The sequence below is a fragment of the Camellia sinensis genome, chromosome 3 (assembly GCF_055761805.1).
Source record: "Camellia sinensis isolate YWXY chromosome 3, ASM5576180v1, whole genome shotgun sequence".
Classification (NCBI taxonomy): domain Eukaryota; kingdom Viridiplantae; phylum Streptophyta; class Magnoliopsida; order Ericales; family Theaceae; genus Camellia; species Camellia sinensis.
This window is the reverse complement of record NC_138963.1, coordinates 3064036-3084640: the sequence shown is the minus strand read 5'-3', so window position 1 is coordinate 3084640 and position 20605 is coordinate 3064036. Positions and strand designations below refer to the sequence as shown.

General features: G+C 45.9%; 1 protein-coding gene across 2 annotated transcripts in view; it reads right to left on the bottom strand.

Moving 5' to 3' along the window:
* LOC145820895 (uncharacterized) overlaps positions 1-20196 on the bottom strand; it is a 152517-nt gene extending 132321 nt beyond the window's left edge. The window contains exons 1-2 of one of the 2 annotated variants that reach the window (XR_014362940.1): positions 20044-20196; positions 19857-19960 (exon numbers count right to left, since the gene is read on the bottom strand). Coding sequence is in view for 1 of the 2 variants with exons in the window: in XM_082917579.1 (XP_082773705.1) it covers positions 20044-20154 (111 nt within the window). In the remaining variant the exon portion in view is untranslated. Of the gene's footprint in view, positions 1-19856; positions 19961-20043 lie in introns of those variants that run through there. The other variant, XM_082917579.1, reaches the window with a different exon arrangement.
* Between the last annotated feature and the right edge of the window lie 409 nt (positions 20197-20605).

The window sequence follows — 20605 nt, the reverse complement described above, 5'->3', positions numbered from 1 at the left end:
TTCAGATTTTGGATTCAAAAGAGAAAAGGTTGCGTACAAAGGTCATTAAATTGGTTAAGGTACTGTGGCGTAATCATCTAGTTGAAGAGGCGACTTGGGAATGCGAGGACGAGATGCGCGAGAAGTACCCACATCTATTCTCATGATTTATTCAGGTTAGTTTCGAGGATGAAACTTTTTTTTAGTGGGGGAGAATGTGAGAACCCAAATATAAAAATTAAGTAAATAATTAAATAATAACAATAATAATATTACAATTTCAAATATTTTGATGGTGAATCTTAAAGTGCAAATTAAATATTTGGAGGGTCTTTTAATTAATTTTAAAACCTAAAATAAATTTATGGTGAAAGTCTTCAATTTAAAGGCAAGATTTATTATTTGAAAAAATAAATAAATAAATAAATAAATAAATAAAATAAAATTAAGTGTCAAATTAGTAAGCATATTTTGATCTAATAGTAGTTGTATTTTATTTAAATTAATGGAGAGATAAAATAAAATAAAATAAAACAAATGACATTTTTGTCTAGAGTCATTTATGTTATGTATAACAAAGAAAAGAAAAGAAAAACCCTAGGTTCCTAATACATTCTATAGCAGCAGCCACAGCAGCCATAGCAGCCACGGGGAGAAAGAAGTTGAGAGAAAAGAAAAAAAAAAAAAAGGGGATTGCAAACAAGGAGTAATTTTTGGGTGTGGTAGGTCTTCATCTTTCTTCTTTTCTTTGTTTTTGTTCTTTATCCTTACTCTATTATTATTTAGTTCATTGATGGAGAGGTTGTAGATTTATGTATTTTGTATATATGTATACTGTTAAGAAATCTAAGGAGTTAAATTCATGTATAAAGAATCGGTGTGAATCTTAGTCCAAAAATTCTGCACATAATCACAAACTTTAAAAATCAAGAAACCATATCAAGCGGATGAATTTTAATCTGAAATTTTTACAGTAGATCAATTACATATTGAATTGCATATCTGAATTTTTTCATAATTTATGGAAGTCAAAATTCATATAAATTGAGGTATCCAAATCTGTCCAGGAAACCAGTCCGAAACAGTAAATTCGGGAGTGTTGTTCTCTTTGGGCATGTTTGATTGGGTGGATTAGAGCATGGGATTGGGATTATTAATCTGTGGGCCCAATTATCCTATGTTTGTTTTAACATTTTGGTTTAGGATTATTATTCCAATGGATAATTAATCCATCAAATTTGTAGGATTATTAGTAATGGGGTAGGGGTGGGATTATTAATCCAATAGATATTAATCCAATTGGATAGTGAATACCACACTAATTTAATAGGATTATTAATACTTCACTATTAATCTTGTGAATCAAACATGACCTTTGGGTATAAATCCAAAAATTATCAAATTAGTGTCATTATAACCGGTTACGAGTCTAGTTTCATACGTTTTTGGCCTTGCGTTGATTGCTCGTGTATATTAAGAGAACCGTCAATTTCTTTAAAGTGCTACAGAAAACAACCGGTTTGGATATAATAAATTGTATATAATTATTTTGATAAGAAAATCAAGTGAAACCAATTGGGTTTGAAACTTAGGATATATTAGTTGATATCTGGAGGTTTTTGGAATTTTTCGAATAGCGTGGAGTGAGTTTTGTAATTTTCAAAGTTAGCGAATAGATTGGGAAAATTTGTTTAAAACTCTGTTTTATCTCAAAGTCACATTTAATTAAGTTTCAACTAGAACCCATGTCTTGGGTGATTTTAAACCTTGAAGAACATGAACTTAGGTAATATTTAAGAGTAACGGTGAGTTGGGTTGAGCCGTGTTAGTGTGCTTTAGTTTGAGGTTACTTAGTTCCTTTTTTTTTTTTTTTGTATTTTTAAATTAGTTGTGATGTGTAGTTTTTATACTTGGTTCAAGGCACTAGTTGGACTTTTACACTCTATACGAGGATTATAATATTTCATTTTCAGGTGACTAGTTTCATGCTACGTATTTTTATAAATGTTCCCCTACCCTGAACTGTTGGAAAATTAAATTGTTGTTTCAAGACTAAACTGTTTTGATAAATTATTATAATATCAATTGAATCAAATTATTTCTGAAACATGTGTGAACTTGGCATACTGTAAACTATTTGTTTTGGTCTCATGTTTATAATGATGAACCACCATGTTTTGCGAAAACTGATGTGTATTGATTATTGGGACCATGTGTGTATTTAGTCCAGGGAAACTATTCCACTGTGTGTGGTGACTCTGGCCACTAGGGAACAGATCCGGGTTGGGCCGTGATGACTCTAGTGCTCAACGATTGTAAGGAAAAGACCTTTAAAAACAACTAGGTGACCTTCAATCAAATCGTCTTTGAGAAAAGGCCCAGGTGCCACCCTGAGGATGACTCTTAGTTCGGTATTGGATCCAACGGGGATTATAGCCTTGAGAACTGTGTGGCAGATTATTTGTTTTTCTTGGTACCCAGAAAATTATTGGTGTTCATGTTTGTAGACACCCCATTTTTGACCGACCTTAAGACTCAGACGTCACTGATTGAGCGCTTGGTGATGTGGCATAATGTGCTCGTTCAGAAGTTTCAGAGTTGCGGCCGTGAGCCCTGCCTCCGGACTTCCGAACCCTCTTTTGTACTTTGCCTCGGTTTGCGAACCAGGCTCGGTTTTCGCTGTTTCTTTTCCTGAGGGGAGGGAGAGGTCCCGTAGACCATCTCTCAGTGGCTGTGGGCTACATTTTGTGGCCGCAGGCCATTTTGCCCATTTCGGAGTCCGGTTCCCGGTTTTCGGAGCCGTCAGGCCGTGTGCCTCGGTTCGGGACCGCCTAACCATCTTCGTTTGTTCTGATTTTTGGCATACTTCCTATTTTCTCCCTTTTGAGGGACACTGGGGTCTGAGAAACCCACTTCGTGGCCGAATGCCACTTTCGGTGCTTAACAACCCATTTTCGGGACCTCGAACTGCGCGTTTTGGCCCCCGAACATTCGTTTTGCAACGGTTTTCGTTCATTTTTGGCAGGTACCTCTGTTTTATCACCAGGGAGGTCACTGAAGGGTGAAAGGCCAGTAATTGTTGCAGCAACCAGTTATACATCCTCCGAGGCCCTCCGGCGCCCGTTTTTCACACTTCCGGGCTAATGTTGAACACCTTGGGGCCATCTTCTTGAACTTTGAACCACATATTTGTGATGTACACACTTGGGAGGATCCCAAAAAGTGGTGGCCGGCCAGTAATTACACTTGACCCTTTTGAACCCCTCATTCCGGGCTAATGTTGAACACCTTGGGGCCATCTTCTTGAACTTTGAACCACATATTTGTGATGTACACACTTGGGAGGACCCTAAAAAAAGGTGGCCGGCCAGTATTTCCACCTGACCCTTTTGAACCCCTCTTTCCGAGCTAATGTTGAACACCCTTGAGCCACTTTCTTGGACTTTTAACCACAGGGTTGTGATGTACACACATGGGAGGACACCATCATGTGGTGGCCGGCCACTAAATCAGCTTGACCCTTTTGACCCCTAGCCGGCCGGCTAGGGGGTGTGGCCGGCCGGCCACCTGCAACCAAAATACTTGGCCGGCCGAGATCCTTGCACTGTTCACTTTACAGCTGTATAGCTTTATCCCCCAGAAAATATCAATATCCGGGGGATATTTTGTGGGGGAAAGTTGCCCTCCTTTTCCCCCACCTTTACACCCCCTTTTTGGCCCTTATAACCAGCAAGCCATATCACAATTAGGGGTTAGAAAATTTGTTCTTCAAGCCTCAAGATCCATATCTCCCTCCATCCTTCTCATTTTCCTAAAAAAACCTTAAGTCCTACACCTTGTTTTCTTCATCACCACCAAGCTCTACCACCACCACTTCATTTCCAGCAACAAGGAGGGCTTCTCAAAGGCTAAAGGAGCTGCAAATTGGTCCAAGAAGCAACAAAAGCTTTGGTCTTCAAGGGTGAGTAACATTTCTCCTCTTTTGACCCTTTTTCTTGATCCATTTGTAAGCCCTATATGCTTTTTGTTTCAAGCTCCGACCAAAACTGAAAGTACCTTTTTTTTGAGCTCATTTTCACTCTTCATTAAGGACTCAACCCTGTTTGAGCCCTCCATGATGCACTTGCTTCATTAATCCTCTTATATGTCATAATCTTGCATGCTATTTTTGGCCCATGAGTAATCTGTTTTTGAGCATGTTGTAAACTGATAATAGGCTTATTTTGAGCCCCTCTTCAACATTGAAGAAGGGTTCAACACTGTTTGAGACTTCCATGTTGTACTTGCCTTTATCCTCCCTTTTTGGTCCCATTTTTGCATGCTATGGCAGCCTATTGTGCTTCGGTTTTTGGTCATTTTATAGAGCTATAAAAGTGCTTATTTTGGTCCATTCTTTATGTTTCATTTAGGTCCTTTCATGGTTTGGGACCTCCATATGCCACTTCATGTTGTATCTCTCTTTTGGTCCCCATTCTTGCATGTTTTGTTAGCCTATCATGCTTTTGTTTTTGGCCATTTTATAGTTCTGAAAATAGTCTTATTTTGGCCCATTATTCATGTTTCATTAAGGGTCTTTGACCGTTTGGTGAATATTTTGCATACCTCATGTTATAGCCTCTTTTGAGCTTCATTTTGCGTTGCATTTCTAGCATGTTTGTATACTGTTTTGGAGTTTTTATAGTTCTGAAAATAGTCATATTTTTGGTCCCTCTTCAATGTTGTAGAAGGGAATTTTTCAGTTTGGGCATTGCATATATCACTTGCCTTTTTGGCTACCCTTTGGCCCTTTTTCTTGCATAGAGGTGCAGCCATAACTGTGTTTGTTTTTGGGGTTTTTTCAGTTCTGGAAAACATCATATTTTGGGCCCCTCTTCAACTTTGTTGAAGGGCCCTAACCTGTTTGAGGACACCAGCTATGAGTTGCTTCTTAATCCCATGTTTAGAGCCATTTCTTGCATGCTAGTTTTGCCCTACCCACGCTTGCTGTTTGGCCATGTTTATAACTGTGAAAGTGCCTTTTTTGGGACTTCCTAGCTTCTGTCTTTGCATTACATGTCCATATTGTGCATGTTTGGCATAGCTATAGGCCATTTCGGGTGCCTAAATTCGCATTTCGGGACTATTCCATGCATTTGGTGTCATTTCGCCTCATTTCGGGACTGTTTTACCCCATATTTCATTGCTGAAATTCTATTAGAATGATTGCTTTCCATTTTCATGTCATTGCATCGCACTCTATCATCGCCTCGGTTTGCGTGCCCGTGTGCACGCATTTCGAGGCACTTCATTTTCATCCTCCGGCATCCTATATGAGTGTGGCTGAGGCTCACTCATGTTGGTATAAGCCCATATCATGTTTTCATATCATTGCATCGCATTCTATCATCGCCTCGATTTGCGTGCCCATGTGCACGCATTTCGAGGCACTTCATTTTCATCCACCGGCATCCTATATGAGTGTGGCTGAGGCTCACTCATGTTGGTATAAGCCCATATCATGTTTTCATGCCATTGCATCGCATTTTATCATCGCCTCGGTTTGCGTGCCCGTGTGCACGCATTTCGAGGCACTTCGTTTTCATCCACCGGCATCCTATATGAGTGTGGCTGAGGCTCACTCATGTTGGTATCAGCCCATATCATGTTTTCATGCCATTGCATTGCATTCTATCATCGCCTCGGTTTGCGTGCCCGTGTGCACACATTTCGAGGCACTTCGTTTTCATCCACCGGCCTCCTATATGAGTGTGGCTGAGGCTCACTCATGTTGGTATAAGCCCATATCATGTTTTCATGCCATTGTATCGCGTATGTCACCGCCTCGGTTTGCGTGCCCGTGTGCACGTATTTTGAGGCACTTCATTCTCATCCACCGGCCTCTTATGTGAGTGTGGCTGAGGCTCTCTCATGTTAGTATAAGTCCATGTTACGTTTTCCATGCCATTTCTGCCATATTGCATTGCGTATGCCATTGCCTCAGTTTGCATGCCCGTGTGCACGCATTTCGAGGCATCTCATTTTTACAGCATAGTGCATACTAGGTTGTATCTTAGATCGCATTCTGTCATTTCCTCGGTTTGCGTACCCGTGTGCGCGCACTTCGAGGCATCTCATTTTCATAGCATTGTGTATGTTAGGATTGTATCTTAGTCGCATTCCATGCATGTCATGCATATTGCATCGTGTTCGGAATAGGAGTTAGCCCGGGCACGGGAAATGAGGTACATTTCGTACTCCGAGTGACGGAATGTGTCTCAATTCCCCAGTCGCCGACACTCCGGATCATCCATGATGGAGTTAGGTCTTGTTGTGTTTTCATGTGCATTCATCCTATATTGAGTTGTGCAATTCGACTCCTCGGCCATCATGCCTCGGTATGCGTGATTGGTGGCACGAGGATCGAGGTATGCATATATTTGTGAAATACATTGCTATGCCCCTTTCCTGCTCTCTGTTGCAGTAAAATCAGGAATCAGCAATTTTTCGGGACTTGGCACGCATTTCAAGAATAACTGTTAAACAGAGGCTAATTGGGGCATCCCGGTGGATTTCCGCGCAAGACAACCCGGACATGCATCATCCATTAGAAGCAAGGCAGTCCCTGGCTTGCATGCCAGTTTTACAGTTTTCTTAGTTAATTTGCTAATTAATTAGGAATTTGTATATTATTTGGACTGTAATATTTGGACTGTAATATTCTTTCATTCGGGACTGTATTATTTATTCGGACCCTCTGTGCGAGGGCATAACTGTAATATGAGTGTGATGTATGTCTTCCAACCCCACGTCTTTCTTCCCTTCTATTTATCTGCTTATGATGATTAGATTAGGGCATATTTCAATTAGCATACAGTATGACAGCATGTTTGCATCATTCATCTGTATTGCATGCACCGGGCTCGGCGCATCATACTAACTGCATCGTATTTTCAATTCCAAGTTGAATACATGATAGTTGTAGCATCTCATATGCCATGTTTAGAATAGCCGAGCCTGCTATAATTGCATTTTTGCATGTGTTGCACTAGGCATTTCTGTATACTTAGGTTTCATGCATGATTTCTAATGAGTTTCTGTTTTGGCTTGGAGTACCCGGTAAGCTTTATGCTTTAGCATCCTTGCATGCGTGTGAATGACTGCCATGAATAGTATACTTACCATGAGGCTATATGTTTATGTGATATAACTGCCTGAATGCCTGTGGGTGAAGGTTGGGTTACTTAAATTGGAATAAATCATCAAATGTTTCAAGCCTACCTGCGAGTAGCAAACCCATTTTCAAACAAGCAAACATGAAACGTTTTGTTCCAATTCAGGCGATCCAGTCTATACTTGTATGCTGTGCGCATCACATAGTAACCTAGGCTAATAACCGGAATAAGAACTCACAATGTTTTCAAAAATAGATATCATGGTTAGTAGAGGCCGGTCTATGACCGGGCGAGCGGGGGTGCTCACGAAGTGACCTTCCCCAATCGTACCCAAGTTCCCGAGCCGAGGCAACTTTGGTGATGACGGACACGTGGCCTTTTGGCACCGAGTCAGGGTTTCCTAAATTTTCCAAAATAAAATATTTAGGTGGCGACTCTGTATCTGGCAAAGCAGTCCATGTTTGGCACTTCTTTCAAAAATCTGTTTTCTGAAAACGATTTGCCGGATTTGGACTCTTTGGTTCAGATTTAGAACCGTGACTACAAAGTCGAGTCCGAGCTGTAGCGAGGTCCCCCGCGGGCTTGTTACAGTTTCTGGCGACTCTGCTGGGGATTTAGAGAACTTGACTCGAACTCTTGATATCTGTTTTTGACTACACTTGTGTGTTTCTTTGCATTGCATTTGCATTGGTGCGCCTAGGACACCGTGTTTGCCATCTGCTATTCCTGAACGGTTCGCCGGAGGCTTGTCTTGTCAAGGCATGACCATAAGGCTGACCGGTTGTGGGCTCTGCCAATATGGGAACACAAACCCCGGTTTTACCGGGGCACCCTCTTTGACCTTTCGACCTAGTGCATATTCGGATCCATAGTGACCATTCCAAATTAGGACAGGTTGCTTACCCGTTTATAGGTTGTTTGAAACCGCTCCGTGCGTAGTGAAACCCTAGCTCCTGACAAAATAGGACAGGGAAACCCTACCCCAACATAGGGGTGTTTTTGGCTCTCACTTATCTGTTATGTGCTTTAGAGTGCGTCTCTACAGGAATGCATGTATCAGTATATGAGTTTGGGCATCAGGCCTGCGGGCATCAGTTCAGTATATGAGTTTGGGTATCAGGCCTGCAGGCATCAGTTTAGTATTGTCAGTATCAGGCCTGCGGGCATCAGTTCAGTATTATGGGTATCAGGCCTGCAGGCATCAGCCAATATTTGAGAATCAGCTATCTGCGGGTATTAGATTCTGTTTTAGGAGACAGTGATACAGGGATAATAATCAGTGTTTGAGGACAGTGTGTATTCAGCTTATTGACTGTGTGTTGATTATGCCCGGCTGTGTGTCATGCATTTCTTTTAAGCTGTTATGCTGTCCGTTTATCTGTTTATTTATTTCCTTTTCGCTTTATTTATCTTTTGCTAGGTCAGTTTTAGCACAATTGCTTCCAACCCAGCAGGCACCCCCCAAGCACTTTGGACACGAGGTCGTCGACTCCATCGATCTGAGGATCTAATCGACGGACAGCCAGTGTTCCATTCTCTACCCCCTGTTACCAGAAGGAAGCAGAAAAAGCGCAGTGTATCTGAACAAAGATCACCAGAACAGTGGTTTTCCCCATCAGTGGACAGTCGGATTGAGATCCCCATTGAGACAGATCTGCCAGTAGTTCAGACAGATCAAAATAGTATGACGGCACCAACAGGAGTTGAGGAAATGATGCGCCAAATGCAGGAAACCATGCGGGCCATGCAGCAGGATGCCGTTCGCCGAGATGAACTCGCTAAGCAACAGGCCGAAATTATGACCCAGCAGGCTGAGCTGATTACCAGACTGCAACAACAGAATACAGCATCTACTTCACAACAAATTCCTCCTCCGGCAAGGGCTCCATTACCTGAGCAGACACCTGCTGTTCAGAACGCTCCTCCAAACACCCAGAATACTGTGCCGACTATCTAGAACCTGCAAGAGGACACGAATCTTCCAACGGGGCCAGCTCCGCCCCCGCTTCCGCCACAATTGTCCAAGGTCCATACACCTAATCACCAGGACTCTCCCTTCGAGGTCGAGGTTGATCATATAGCTCTGAAATTGAGCAAACTGGAGAAGCTCTTCAAGAAATCCCAAGGGGTCAAGGCTATGCCGGATATCGAAGACGGATATACCGAGGAGGCCGTAACACTCCCCGATAGGTTCAAAATGCCACAAATCGACCGCTTTGACGGGTCCGGCGACCCCATGGTCCATCTCCGACTGTTTGCAGACATCTTGCGGCCAATGGGCCTAACACGACCACAGAAGCTCTCACTATTCGGCCGAACCCTGTCGGGTGTGGCCGCCCACTAGTACGCAAAGTTACAAGATGAAGTGAAAAAGAATTGGGATGAAATGGCTGAGGCCTTTGTCGCGCAATATTCGTACAACACTCAGATCGAGATCACAACCCGTGATCTTGAAACGACAAGGCAAGAGCCCAAGGAAACTTTCTCGGACTTTGTGATCTGATGGAGGGCAAAGGCGTTAATGATGACTTTAAGGCCCACTGACAAAGATCAAATCCGGATGATTGTGCGCAATCTCCACCCAAAGTTGATGCAGAGAATGATTGTAGTCCCCTTTCCTACTTTCGCAGATTTACATGAGATGGGGGTGCAAATCGAAGATGCAATGAAACAAGGTCTGTTTGACCACGACAGGGAACAACCGAGGAGGACCTTCAACCGTAACAACAATGCGGGCCCGAGTGGCGCTGCAAATACGAGAGCCTCGGAAGTTAGTATGGTCACCACCACTCCCCCTCCCCCTCCAAGGCCCATGGCTGCCACACCCTTCTCCGGCGTGTCCGGAAGCAACACACAAACCAACAGATTCCAACCGCGAGGCCAAAGAACCTTTACCCCACTATATATGCCCCTGACCAAAGTTCTGGGAATATTGATTAGGAAAAAGCATTTAAAACCCCTGGAGCCCAAGCCACTACCGAGTCCACTCTCCCCCTCTTATGACCCGTCAAAGTACTGCGTGTATCACCAACAACACGGTCACGACACCGACCGTTGTTACAAATTACGTCATGAGATCCAAGATCTTATTGACATACAGGTGATCGCGCCTCCTGATAAACCTAATGTCACAACCAACCCTCTCCCACCACATAACCAAGATCCTCCTCCCAATAGAATCAATTTTATCCAGACTGGGGTCGCATCTTACGATCCTAGCATCTATATTACACCCACCCACCTACCCAAGCCGGAGGTGCTCCTCCCTGATTGCACTGACTTCTTGTGCATGGTGGACATCTCCAAAACCCAACCAGAACCGATGGTGGTGACCGTCGAAGACGGGGCAGGGCAGATTTTGGGAGAGAATGAGATTCTTGAATCTGGGACTGGACAGAGTTTTGCTGGGGGAGCCTATGATCCAAGCGAGTATATCCTATCAACGAGCCGAATTGGGCTAGGTATAGAATTGCCAGAGACAGGAGAGCTATGAATGATCTGAGGGGATGGATCTGGGCTATGGGCAGATGATCTAACAACCGTAGAGGAGGACTTTGCCAACTTGCAATTTTTCGGTGACCAGGAACTGGGGGATGCGTCAATCAACTGGTACGATTATGAGGGATCAGCGGAGGCCACTGGATGGCTCGAGGATCAACCAGATGCAGTGGGGGAAGCCCAACCAGAACAGAGCCCGGCAGGGGCAGAAGTATCAGTTGTGTCCGGAATGGCCGAAAGTCAAGTTGTATCACCGGAGAGCGCCGGTGCTAAGAATTTCGCTCGAGATTTGGGCATTATGGATACAGGAAATGTTAAACAACCAGCTGTACTGATGCAGTTGGAACGAGAAAAGTTTGAGGATGCTGAGAGAATTAGGAAAGCTAAAGGCCCTGAGGGGACTGAAAGTGCTGTGTGCACGAAGATAGAGAATGCTGCGAGCATGTGGACGGAGAGCACTGCGAGTGCAACTGAACCGGAGCCAGACAGGTGTCTGTTGGCTGCCGACGGAATGTGGTGGGAAGACGATGACTTATGTCTTGCCCACACGGATGAAGACTGGGGGAATAATCAACCGGATGACACTTGGTACCTCGATGAGGTTGACCACATGACGAGAAGTGGGCGGTACTTTAAACCCCCACACCTGGACCAACCCGAGGCATCCGGAAAAGACAGAGAAGCGCAGAAACAGAAGGAGAAGCAGATTGAAGAGGAAGCTGTGCTGAAACAGTTAAAGAAGATACAAGCAGACATCTCCATCTGGGGACTGCTAATGGCATCACGAGTACATAGGGAAGCTGTCCTATCTGCTATGGACAAGTCCAAACTCTCCATAGACACCACACCTGAACAGCTGGTTGGGCTGGTTTTTCCGGGAGGAGGTTCCCCGGCATTAACCTTTTCGGACAAGGAACTACCGCCTGAGGGCACAAGTCATAACAAACCTCCCTATATTTCTGTGGAATGTAGAGATAAGTGGATACCGGTGGTACTTGTTGATACCGGGTATGCGATTAATGTCTGCCCGACCAGAACGGCATATGCAATCGGGTTGAAGCCCGCAGACTTCGTCCCAACTACCCAAGTGATCAGAGCATACAACAATACCAGCAGAGAAGTGATGGGGACTGTTAAAATTCAAACTAAGGTTGGTCCAGGACAACACAGCATTGAATTTCATATCTTGGACGTTCCCGCAACCTTTAACCTACTTTTGGGGCGACTGTGGTTGCACCAAGTCAAAGCGGTCTCTTCCACTCTATATCAAATGCTAAAGTACCCTCACGGGAAAGGGGTAGCGATCGTTTTTGGGAATTCATCAATCCATCCGCCGCCGGAAGTGTCCACACCCGTCTTGGAGATCGAGCATGGCACGGAGGATGTGTTTTTATCGGGGTTCACTTTGGCGGAGGCCCGAATTGTACAGAATGTCATGGCTGTGAATGAGGGTATGTACGTTAGTGCTCAATCTATCTACCTCATGAACAAGCTAAAACATACTCCCGGGATGGGATAAGGGAGAAGCGGTCAGAAGGGCGTCTCAGTGTTGGCCGAAGTGCCACACAACCCTCACGCCTTTGGACTGGGTTATCTGCCCACCAAAGAGGACTGGGTGAGGAAAGGGAAAGAAATGGCCGGAAGGGCCAGAGCAAAGAAGGCCGGGAAGCCATTTGAGTTAATGCATAGGCCCATCTGGGGTACCCTAAACGGACGCTTCGTCCGGGAGGGGGAAGATTTTCCATTCTGCGGCTTCCCAGAGCCATGGCTAAACGCGGAGGGGAAGCGTGTGCCTGGTTTTGAAATCTTCTTCGACATACAATTATCTGGGGATGACGTTGCCGAAGCGCAGACAGACCCACCAACTGAGGTTGAGCAGTGTGAAGCAGTGGATCCTGAGAGCACAGAGCTTGAAATGGGCGTAGCACTGGCGAGTCTACTATCAGATCCTCCGATCGGCCAAGAGTGCTTGGGGGATAACTCTTCGGTTTCTATGATTGGAGATGACATAGCTGTGGGCTTTCCAGCGCCGATCTTGGATGCATCTATCGCACCTTCTCTCATCTGGCAATATGAAGAAGGCTTTTTATCTAGCAGTTCCGGGTCAGGTAGTGAGCCGGAATCTGATTCCACCGAATCTTGTGCGTCGGAATCAGATTCCAGCTCGACTGAGTCTGAGTCCGGTATTCCTGGGGGTGATAACCCGGATGCCACAGTCCTGTCTAGGTCGTCTTTTTCATTTTCTTTTGAGTCTGTTGTAACAGAGGAATCTGGCGGCTTGGAAATATTTAATGAGAATGATGTGGATATGGTTTCTGAGTATTTTTCTGTGCCTTTGATTTATTGCTTAAATCAGGATTTTCAAAATTTTGATGAAAACAACGAGGAAGAAATTCCCCCAGTTTTGCAATGATTAATTGATCAAGAGCAGGAAAGATTTGTTAAACCTTTAATGGATGAAATCACTACTGTGAATGTTGGTACTGAGAAGGACCCGCGGCTGGTCCAGATCGGGTCCACGTTGTCTTCGGAGGAGCGCGAGCGCTTAGTCGCTTTATTAAAAGATTTCAAAGATGTTTTCGCGTGGTCCTACGAAGACATGCCTGGAATCGATCCTGAGATTGTACAGCACCGGATCCCTCTTGATCCCGAGGCCCGCCCTGTCAAACAGAAACTCAGAAGGATCCGTCCGGACTGGGCTCTCAAAATTAAGGAAGAGGTCACCAAGCAAATTGACGCAGGGTTCCTGCTGGTATCTGAATATCCAACTTGGTTGGCCAATATTGTTCCGGTGCCAAAAAAGGATGGCAGAATTCGGGTCTGTGTAGACTTCAGAGATCTGAATAGGGCCAGTCCGAAGGACGACTTTCCCTTGCCACACATTGATGAATTGGTGGATTTCACGGCAGGACACGCCTTGCTTTCGTTTATGGATGGTTTCTCAGGCTATAATCAGATAGTAATGGCACCCAAAGACTGGGAGAAGACTGCGTTCACAACCCCGTGGGGTACATATTGTTATAGAGTGATGCCATTCGGGTTGAAAAATGCTGGAGCTACGTATCAACGGGCAGCAACTACAATATTGCATGATATGATCCATAAAGAGGTCGAGGTGTATGTGGACGACATGATTGTCAAGTCCAAAGAAAGAGAGGGCCACTACACCGCCTTACAAAAATTCTTTCAAAGGATCAGAGAGTTTCGGCTGCGGTTGAATCCCCAGAAGTGCACGTTTGGTGTTACAGCAGGGAAGATGCTAGGGTTTCTGATTACACAAAGGGGCATCGAGGTCGACCCTTCCAAAATCAAGGCCATCTTAGAAATGCCACCACCAAGGACTGAAAAGGAGGTGCGAGGCTTTCTAGGTAAAGTGCAATTCATAAGACGGTTTATTTCTAAATTAACCTTGACTTGTGAACCACTTTTTGGTCTCCTGAAGAAAGGAAAGAAATTCCAATGGGACGGCCGATGTCAAGCAGCTTTTGAGCAGATCAAAGAATATCTACAGAACCCGCCCGTGTTGTTACCACCAGAGCCGGGGAGACCGTTGATATTGTACCTTTCGGTAACTGAGACTACCATGGGCTGCATGCTCGCGCAAGAGTCAGAAGACAAAGTGGAAAGAGCCATCTACTATCTGAGCAAAAAGATGCTGGATTACGAGACCCGCTATACGCCGCTGGAGAAGGCTTGTTTGGCCTTGGTATGGGCAACCAGGAAGCTGCGGCACTACCTGTTAGCTCACTCTGTAATGTTGGTTTCGCGATTGGATCCCATCAAATATCTTTTTGAGAAACCAGCACTTACGGGTAGGCTAGCTTGTTGGCTGCTGTTGCTCTCCGAATTTGATTTGAAGTATGTAACGCGCAAGTCGGTAAAAGGGAGAGCGGTAGCGGAGTTCCTTGCCGACCACCCGGTTGAGGGGGATGAAGCGGTTGAGTATCTATTCCCAGATGAAGCCATTCTGCACGTCGAAGATGAAACTTGGACGATGTACTTTGACGGAGCGTCAAACCAGTATGGGTATGGGATAGGGGTGTTGCTGATAGCACCTGACGATTCCCGTATCCCTTTAGCATTCAAGCTTTGGTTCAAAGTCTCCAACAATGAAGCAGAGTATGAGGCATGTATTGCTGGCCTGGAAGCAACCCTAGAACTAGGGGCAAGACAGTTGGACGTCATTGGGGACTCGAACCTTGTTGTGTCTCAAGCAAAAGGAGATTGGAAAGTCAAGGAGGAAAGGATGATAATTTACCACCAAACCTTGGATTTGTTAATTCCTCGATTTGAGAAGCTAAATTTCACCCACCTCGTAAGAGAGAACAACAGGTTTGCAGATTCACTAGCAACTCTATCTTCCATGATAGACATCCCGTCCGGAGTCCGGATGCGTCCAGTCATTATTGATCAAAAGTTTGCGCCAGCATACGAGTCAATTTCCGGCATAGATGAGGTTCAAGACGGCAACCCCTGGTATCACGACATCTGGAACTTCTTGGAAAAGGAGACATATCCACTAGGGGCAAATGCCAAAGATAAGAGGGCCATCAGAAGAATGGCTGCTCAGTTCATTATCTGCGGGGGTAAGCTGTACAAAAGGGGTCATCTGGGAATGCATAAGCTCTGTGTAGAAGCTGAAGAGTCGAAACGCCTGATGGAAGCCATCCATGGGGGGGAGTGCGGTGCACACATGAATGGAGTAATGTTGGCCAGAAAGATCCTCAGACAGGGCTACTACTGGTCAACCATGGAGGAGGATTGTATTAGTTTTGTTCGGCGATGCCACAAGTGTCAAATTCATGCAAACTGCATGAACATCCCGCCGTCAAAACTGTACAACATGACTTCACCATGGCCTTTTTCGGTCTGGGGAATTGATGTGATCGGAGCTGTTACCCCGAAGGGGTCAAACGGGCATGAGTTTATCCTAGTAGCGATAGATTATTTCACAAAGTGGGTCGAGGCCCAATCATACGCGGTGTTGAAGGCGTCGCACGTCGCAAAGTTCATCAGAAACAACATCATTTGTCGCTACGGGGTGCCAAACGAGATAATTTCAGATAATGGTTCCCACTTCAAGAAAGAAGTGATAGACTTGTTAGAGAAATACAATGTGGCTTTCCATAAGTCATCTACATACCGGCCGCAGACCAACGGAGCGGTTGAGGCCGCCAACAAGAATATCAAGCATATACTGCAGAAGATGGTGGGAACCTACCGGGATTGGCCAGACAAGCTGCCATTTGCTCTGTGGGGCTACAGGACTTCAATCAGAACTTCTACTGGAGCAACTCCATATTCATTGGTCTATGGAATGGAGGCTGTTCTACCCATCGAGATTGTGGTTCCGTCGTTACGAGTATTGGCTGAATGCCAGATAGCCGAAGCAGATTGGCAGCAAAGCAAATTCGAAGAACTCATGCTCTTTGATGAAAGAAGACTGAAAGCACTGTACCACATCCAAGGCTATCAATGCAGAATTGCCCGGGCTTTCAACAAGAAGGTTAAGTCCAGGAATCTGAAAGAAGGAGATTTGGTGCTCAAAGACAACCGAGCTCCCATCCACGACCCAAGGGGCAAGTTCAAACCCAATTGGACTGGTCCTTACATCATCAAAGCTATCTGGTCAGGTGGAGCTGTGGTTCTGATGGATCTAGATGGCTTGGAGTTCTCACAACCGATCAATATGGACAAGTTGAAGAAATATTACCCTTGAGAGGCTCGCTAGGCCGAAAACCCGAAAGGGCGACCTAGGCAAAAGTCAGAGCACAAAAAATTAGAAAATATAAAAACTGAGCTCGCAAGGTTGAAAACCCGCAAAGGGCGACCTTGGCAAAAGTTTGAGCGCAAAAGGAGAGTGAAAATACTCGAGTGAACCTGGGCCTGAACTACGTAAGGCTTGATTCCCATCTTTGGGATACGTAGGCAACTTCACATTGAAGTTCAGCCATAAACTCTTCCCCGATCAACTCTGTCCATTTTGATCATCTCAGTCATCTTTATCCATCAGCATTTATCGCGATCTTCGGTACAGTGCTTTTCAGACTAGGGGCAACTTTCCGTTGCCGCGACGGTGCAAAGTTACTCAGACAAGGGGCAACTTTCCGTTGCCATGAAGCGCCGCATTGTTCTTCAGACGAGGGGCAACTTTCCAGTTGCAGGGATCTGGGGTTGTGCATCTCAGTGACAGATCTTTGGCATGTCCAGTTCTGATCCACATCGAAAATAGTTTTGAAAAGTTTTAATAAAAGTCGACTTTGTTCAAATTAATCTTTTTACAACTAAGACCATTTTTGGACCAAAGCGGAAAATTTTCAGTACCACAACTTTCAATTTCATTGATTTCAAAACTGAGTTCTCCTGCTCTTGCATTACAATCGAGGTTGCTTTTTTAGTACATTCATAAAGAAAACTTGAAAATGCTAAATAAGCAATAAATTTGGGGCATAGTTGAATCAAGTATCTCTGCGTCCCCTCCCAGAGCTGGACGAAGCGTCTGATGCCAAGCTAGGCCCAACCTGTGCCTCCTCATTGAGCCAATCCAAGCACTCATCGGACAAAGTGCAACTGAAAGTGGAAGCAGGGGCCAGGAGCTCTCTAGTCCTCCATGCTGTGGCATATCGGGCAAGCTGTGCACCCCAGATCGGGAAAGCGGCTGGGTACTCAATCCCCTCCGGTGGGCAGGTCTGATCATGACCGAACTGACGCAGGAACCGGAACGGAAAATAGAATACGCAGTGGGTTAGACCAATCAATTGGATCCCAATCAGCCGGGACATACTATAGCTCATTGCCGGGAGGTTGAGCCAAGGACAACGCCAAGCAATGCCGTCTGCGGACAAATTGCACATCCAATCGAACCACCATCTTTCGTCAAGAGCATTGACTAGGCGCTGCCGAAAGAAGTAGCCTCGAGCTGAATAGGCCGGGCAAGAGTCCACAACCTACAACTTGTCCATTAACCATACCTGGGGGAGGGATGGAAAATGAGAGAATAAAGAACAGAGAGATGTACGATGAGAGAAAAGTAAGACAAGGGTTTTGTGAGAAAAACCGAGCCTGAGGGCCGAGTGATGTGAGCAAATATATATGTAAGGTCGGGTGGGAAACATTACCTGCAACAGCAGTGGACTCCCAGCAAACCTAGTCGCCTCCCGGCGATAGACAGAATTTAAGCCCATTAGTGTCTCGGCCAAGGTCATGGCAATACAGCTCTTTCCTTCTCTCAAGCCTTGGGCGACTTCAATCAGGCGAATGCTAGCCCCGCCGAAGCCCGAGGAAAGCAGAAAGTGAGACAACAAACATAAGCAAAGGGCGTGTTGCCGGAAACCCTGCCAATAATGGTTGCTGCGGTCACCAGCGTCGGAAAAACGGTGGATCAGGCCGAGGATGTCCAGTTCCCCACTGCAGATCAGAGATCGAGCGTCATGCGCCGTGAGCCCACACATCCGCCCTAAAGCCTGAGCATGGCCAAAACGGAGCTGGGGCAAGATCACTTCAGAGCATTCAGACTCCATCAAAACCTGAAAATCTTCGAAAGTGGGACACATCTCTTGGCCGCCAAAGCTAAAAACGTGCGTCACTGGGTTCCAAAACGTTGCCGCGGCAAGGAGAAAAGGGAGCTGTAGCGGAGTACGGCTCAGCGTGAATAGTGCATTCAAGCCGAAACCCCGGAAGTTCAGCTTTTCCGAGCCATCTAGAGAAGAGATCCAAGATGTGAGATTTTCCGCGAGAAACGCCTCCATCTTTGTGTAAAACTAAGATGAAATGAATGTTCCCGAAGTTGAGGCTTTTATAGAGGGAAAAACACTATTCACGGGGACACGTGTCAAAAATCAGGTGGCTGCAGGAATAAGTGGCCGGCCGGCCACCTTTTCTGGCTGGCCAACCATTCTCTTTTTCAAAAATGGCCGGCCAGCTGTCTCTCTCCCCAAAATTGGCCGGCCGGCTCCCAAAGGTGGCCGGCAATGCTGCAGTGTATCTCCTTGGCCCTGTTTTTACTCTTCGAGGGAAAGTTTCAAGCATTTCCATGCAACGGGAGAGTCAAAGGCCTTCATCTCCCTCCGTTTCGGATGCGTTCCGGTGCCCAGATCGTCCAAAGTACACTCTGTTATTGCTGAGTTTTTGTTTATCGAGTTGTTGTTTTGCTTATCGAGTTGTTTGTCGAGCGGACGTGTTTCGTGTTTTTGAGTCATTGCGCTCTGTTTAAGCAATCTTTGTTAAAGTCTTGTTTACTTGCGTTGTCAACAATGTTGCATTTTGCTTATCGAGTTGTAAACTTCCTAAGGTTCTGTTATATCTTAGTAAGTTGAGTTGCTTAGTTTGTTGCGTCGGTTCACTACCTGACTTGGTGATTACATAATGCACATTACCATTCAATTTCATTTTTGTGCGAAATAAAATGATGCGATACGATGCTGAAAGTTTAAAATACAAACACCTTTTCAAAAGCTATTTCATTCCATCATGCTTTATAACAAACAAAGGTACAAGTTTTACGAAAAATAAAACTACCTAACAATGTACAAAGTGCTACAAACTACTAGCAAAAAGAAAAATAAAGCAGGAAATAGCAACATCAATGTCCTCGGGAGCGGGAACGAGAAGCACTCCTCATCCACTTCTACGGGACAACCTCTGCACCATCATCATCATCTGAGTCGGAGCTGTCATCCTCAGGATCCCCCTCAGCCTTGCCTCTGTTCCCCGAACCAAAACCGGAGCCCCCCTCCTCAGCAGATGTCTCTAACTGACGGTCGGTTGCCTCCTCCTCCTCCTCCTCCTCAACATCCTCCTCCTCCTCATCAGGCTCCACCTCTACAACGTGAGCCCTGCGTCTGCGGACAGGCCCTCCTCGAGCTCCTCGAAAAGGCCTAGATGCCCCGGCTCCTCGGAAAGGCCAGGATGGCCCAGCCCCCTGAAAAGGCCCGGGTGACCCAACTCCCTGAAAAGGCCCAGATGGCCCAGCTCCCCAAGGAGGCCCAGGTGGCCTGGCCTGCGGCTGACCGGACCGTGAAGGCATCTGAAAACAAAGATGTCAATTCAAATACATCAGTCCAAATATATACATCAGATGCAGATACAAGCAAAGGCTATGTAAAGTGGGTGCATGTAAATACAGTGTACAAGTGGGGTGTGTGTCAGATGTGCTCTACACAAGTAGTCTATCGATGCAGTAGAAATCCGCATGTCATCAGAAGTATGATAAATGCCAGAAAACTGAAGGGTACCTGAATGCCCGCGACAGACAACTGTGCCTCCCTACGCAGGACCATGCCCTCGAGTGTGGCCACCAGTCCAACCACCTCCTCCATGTACCCTCGCGGTGGCTGCAAATATGAGCTCATAATCATCAGTGAACAAAAGAATGTCTAAACATCTGAATGATGGATGAAAAAACAGTGGAGCATACCAGCGGTGAGTCAGGATCAATGGCGTATCGATCACTGGGCATCGGAGGCTCTAGCGGGATCGGGGTCGGAGAGATAGCCCCATACTGCCACGCCATCAACTCAGTCGGCATATCTGGCCATCCAGGATGAGGATAAGTCGACGGAATCGGAGGAACCGGTCTACCCCCACCTCTAGATGTACCAGCCCTACTAGTAAAAGGGGCGTCTGCAGCCCGAGCCCGAGCCTGGCCCGAGGATGACATACCGGCAGGCCTCGTCATCGGGGTGCGAGCTCCCGTCAATGGAGGCATCAAATATATGTGACGGTAAGTGGCGTAGTCCCCCTCCTCAAGATATAGTAAAGCATCGCTACCCAGCATAGCGCCGACTACCTCCGAGTAAGAGAGCCTGTCAGCAGTCCGCATACTGACTGGGGGTACTGCGGGAGGATCCTGAGAAAGATACCCCCATACCTGGCGCAGAAAGCGTTCCCCCAGGAACCATGCCCTGTCGACCGGCCCTTCGAGCAGGACCCTATACTGGGAGATGTCCGACCCTCCGGTATACTGAAGTCGGAGACCA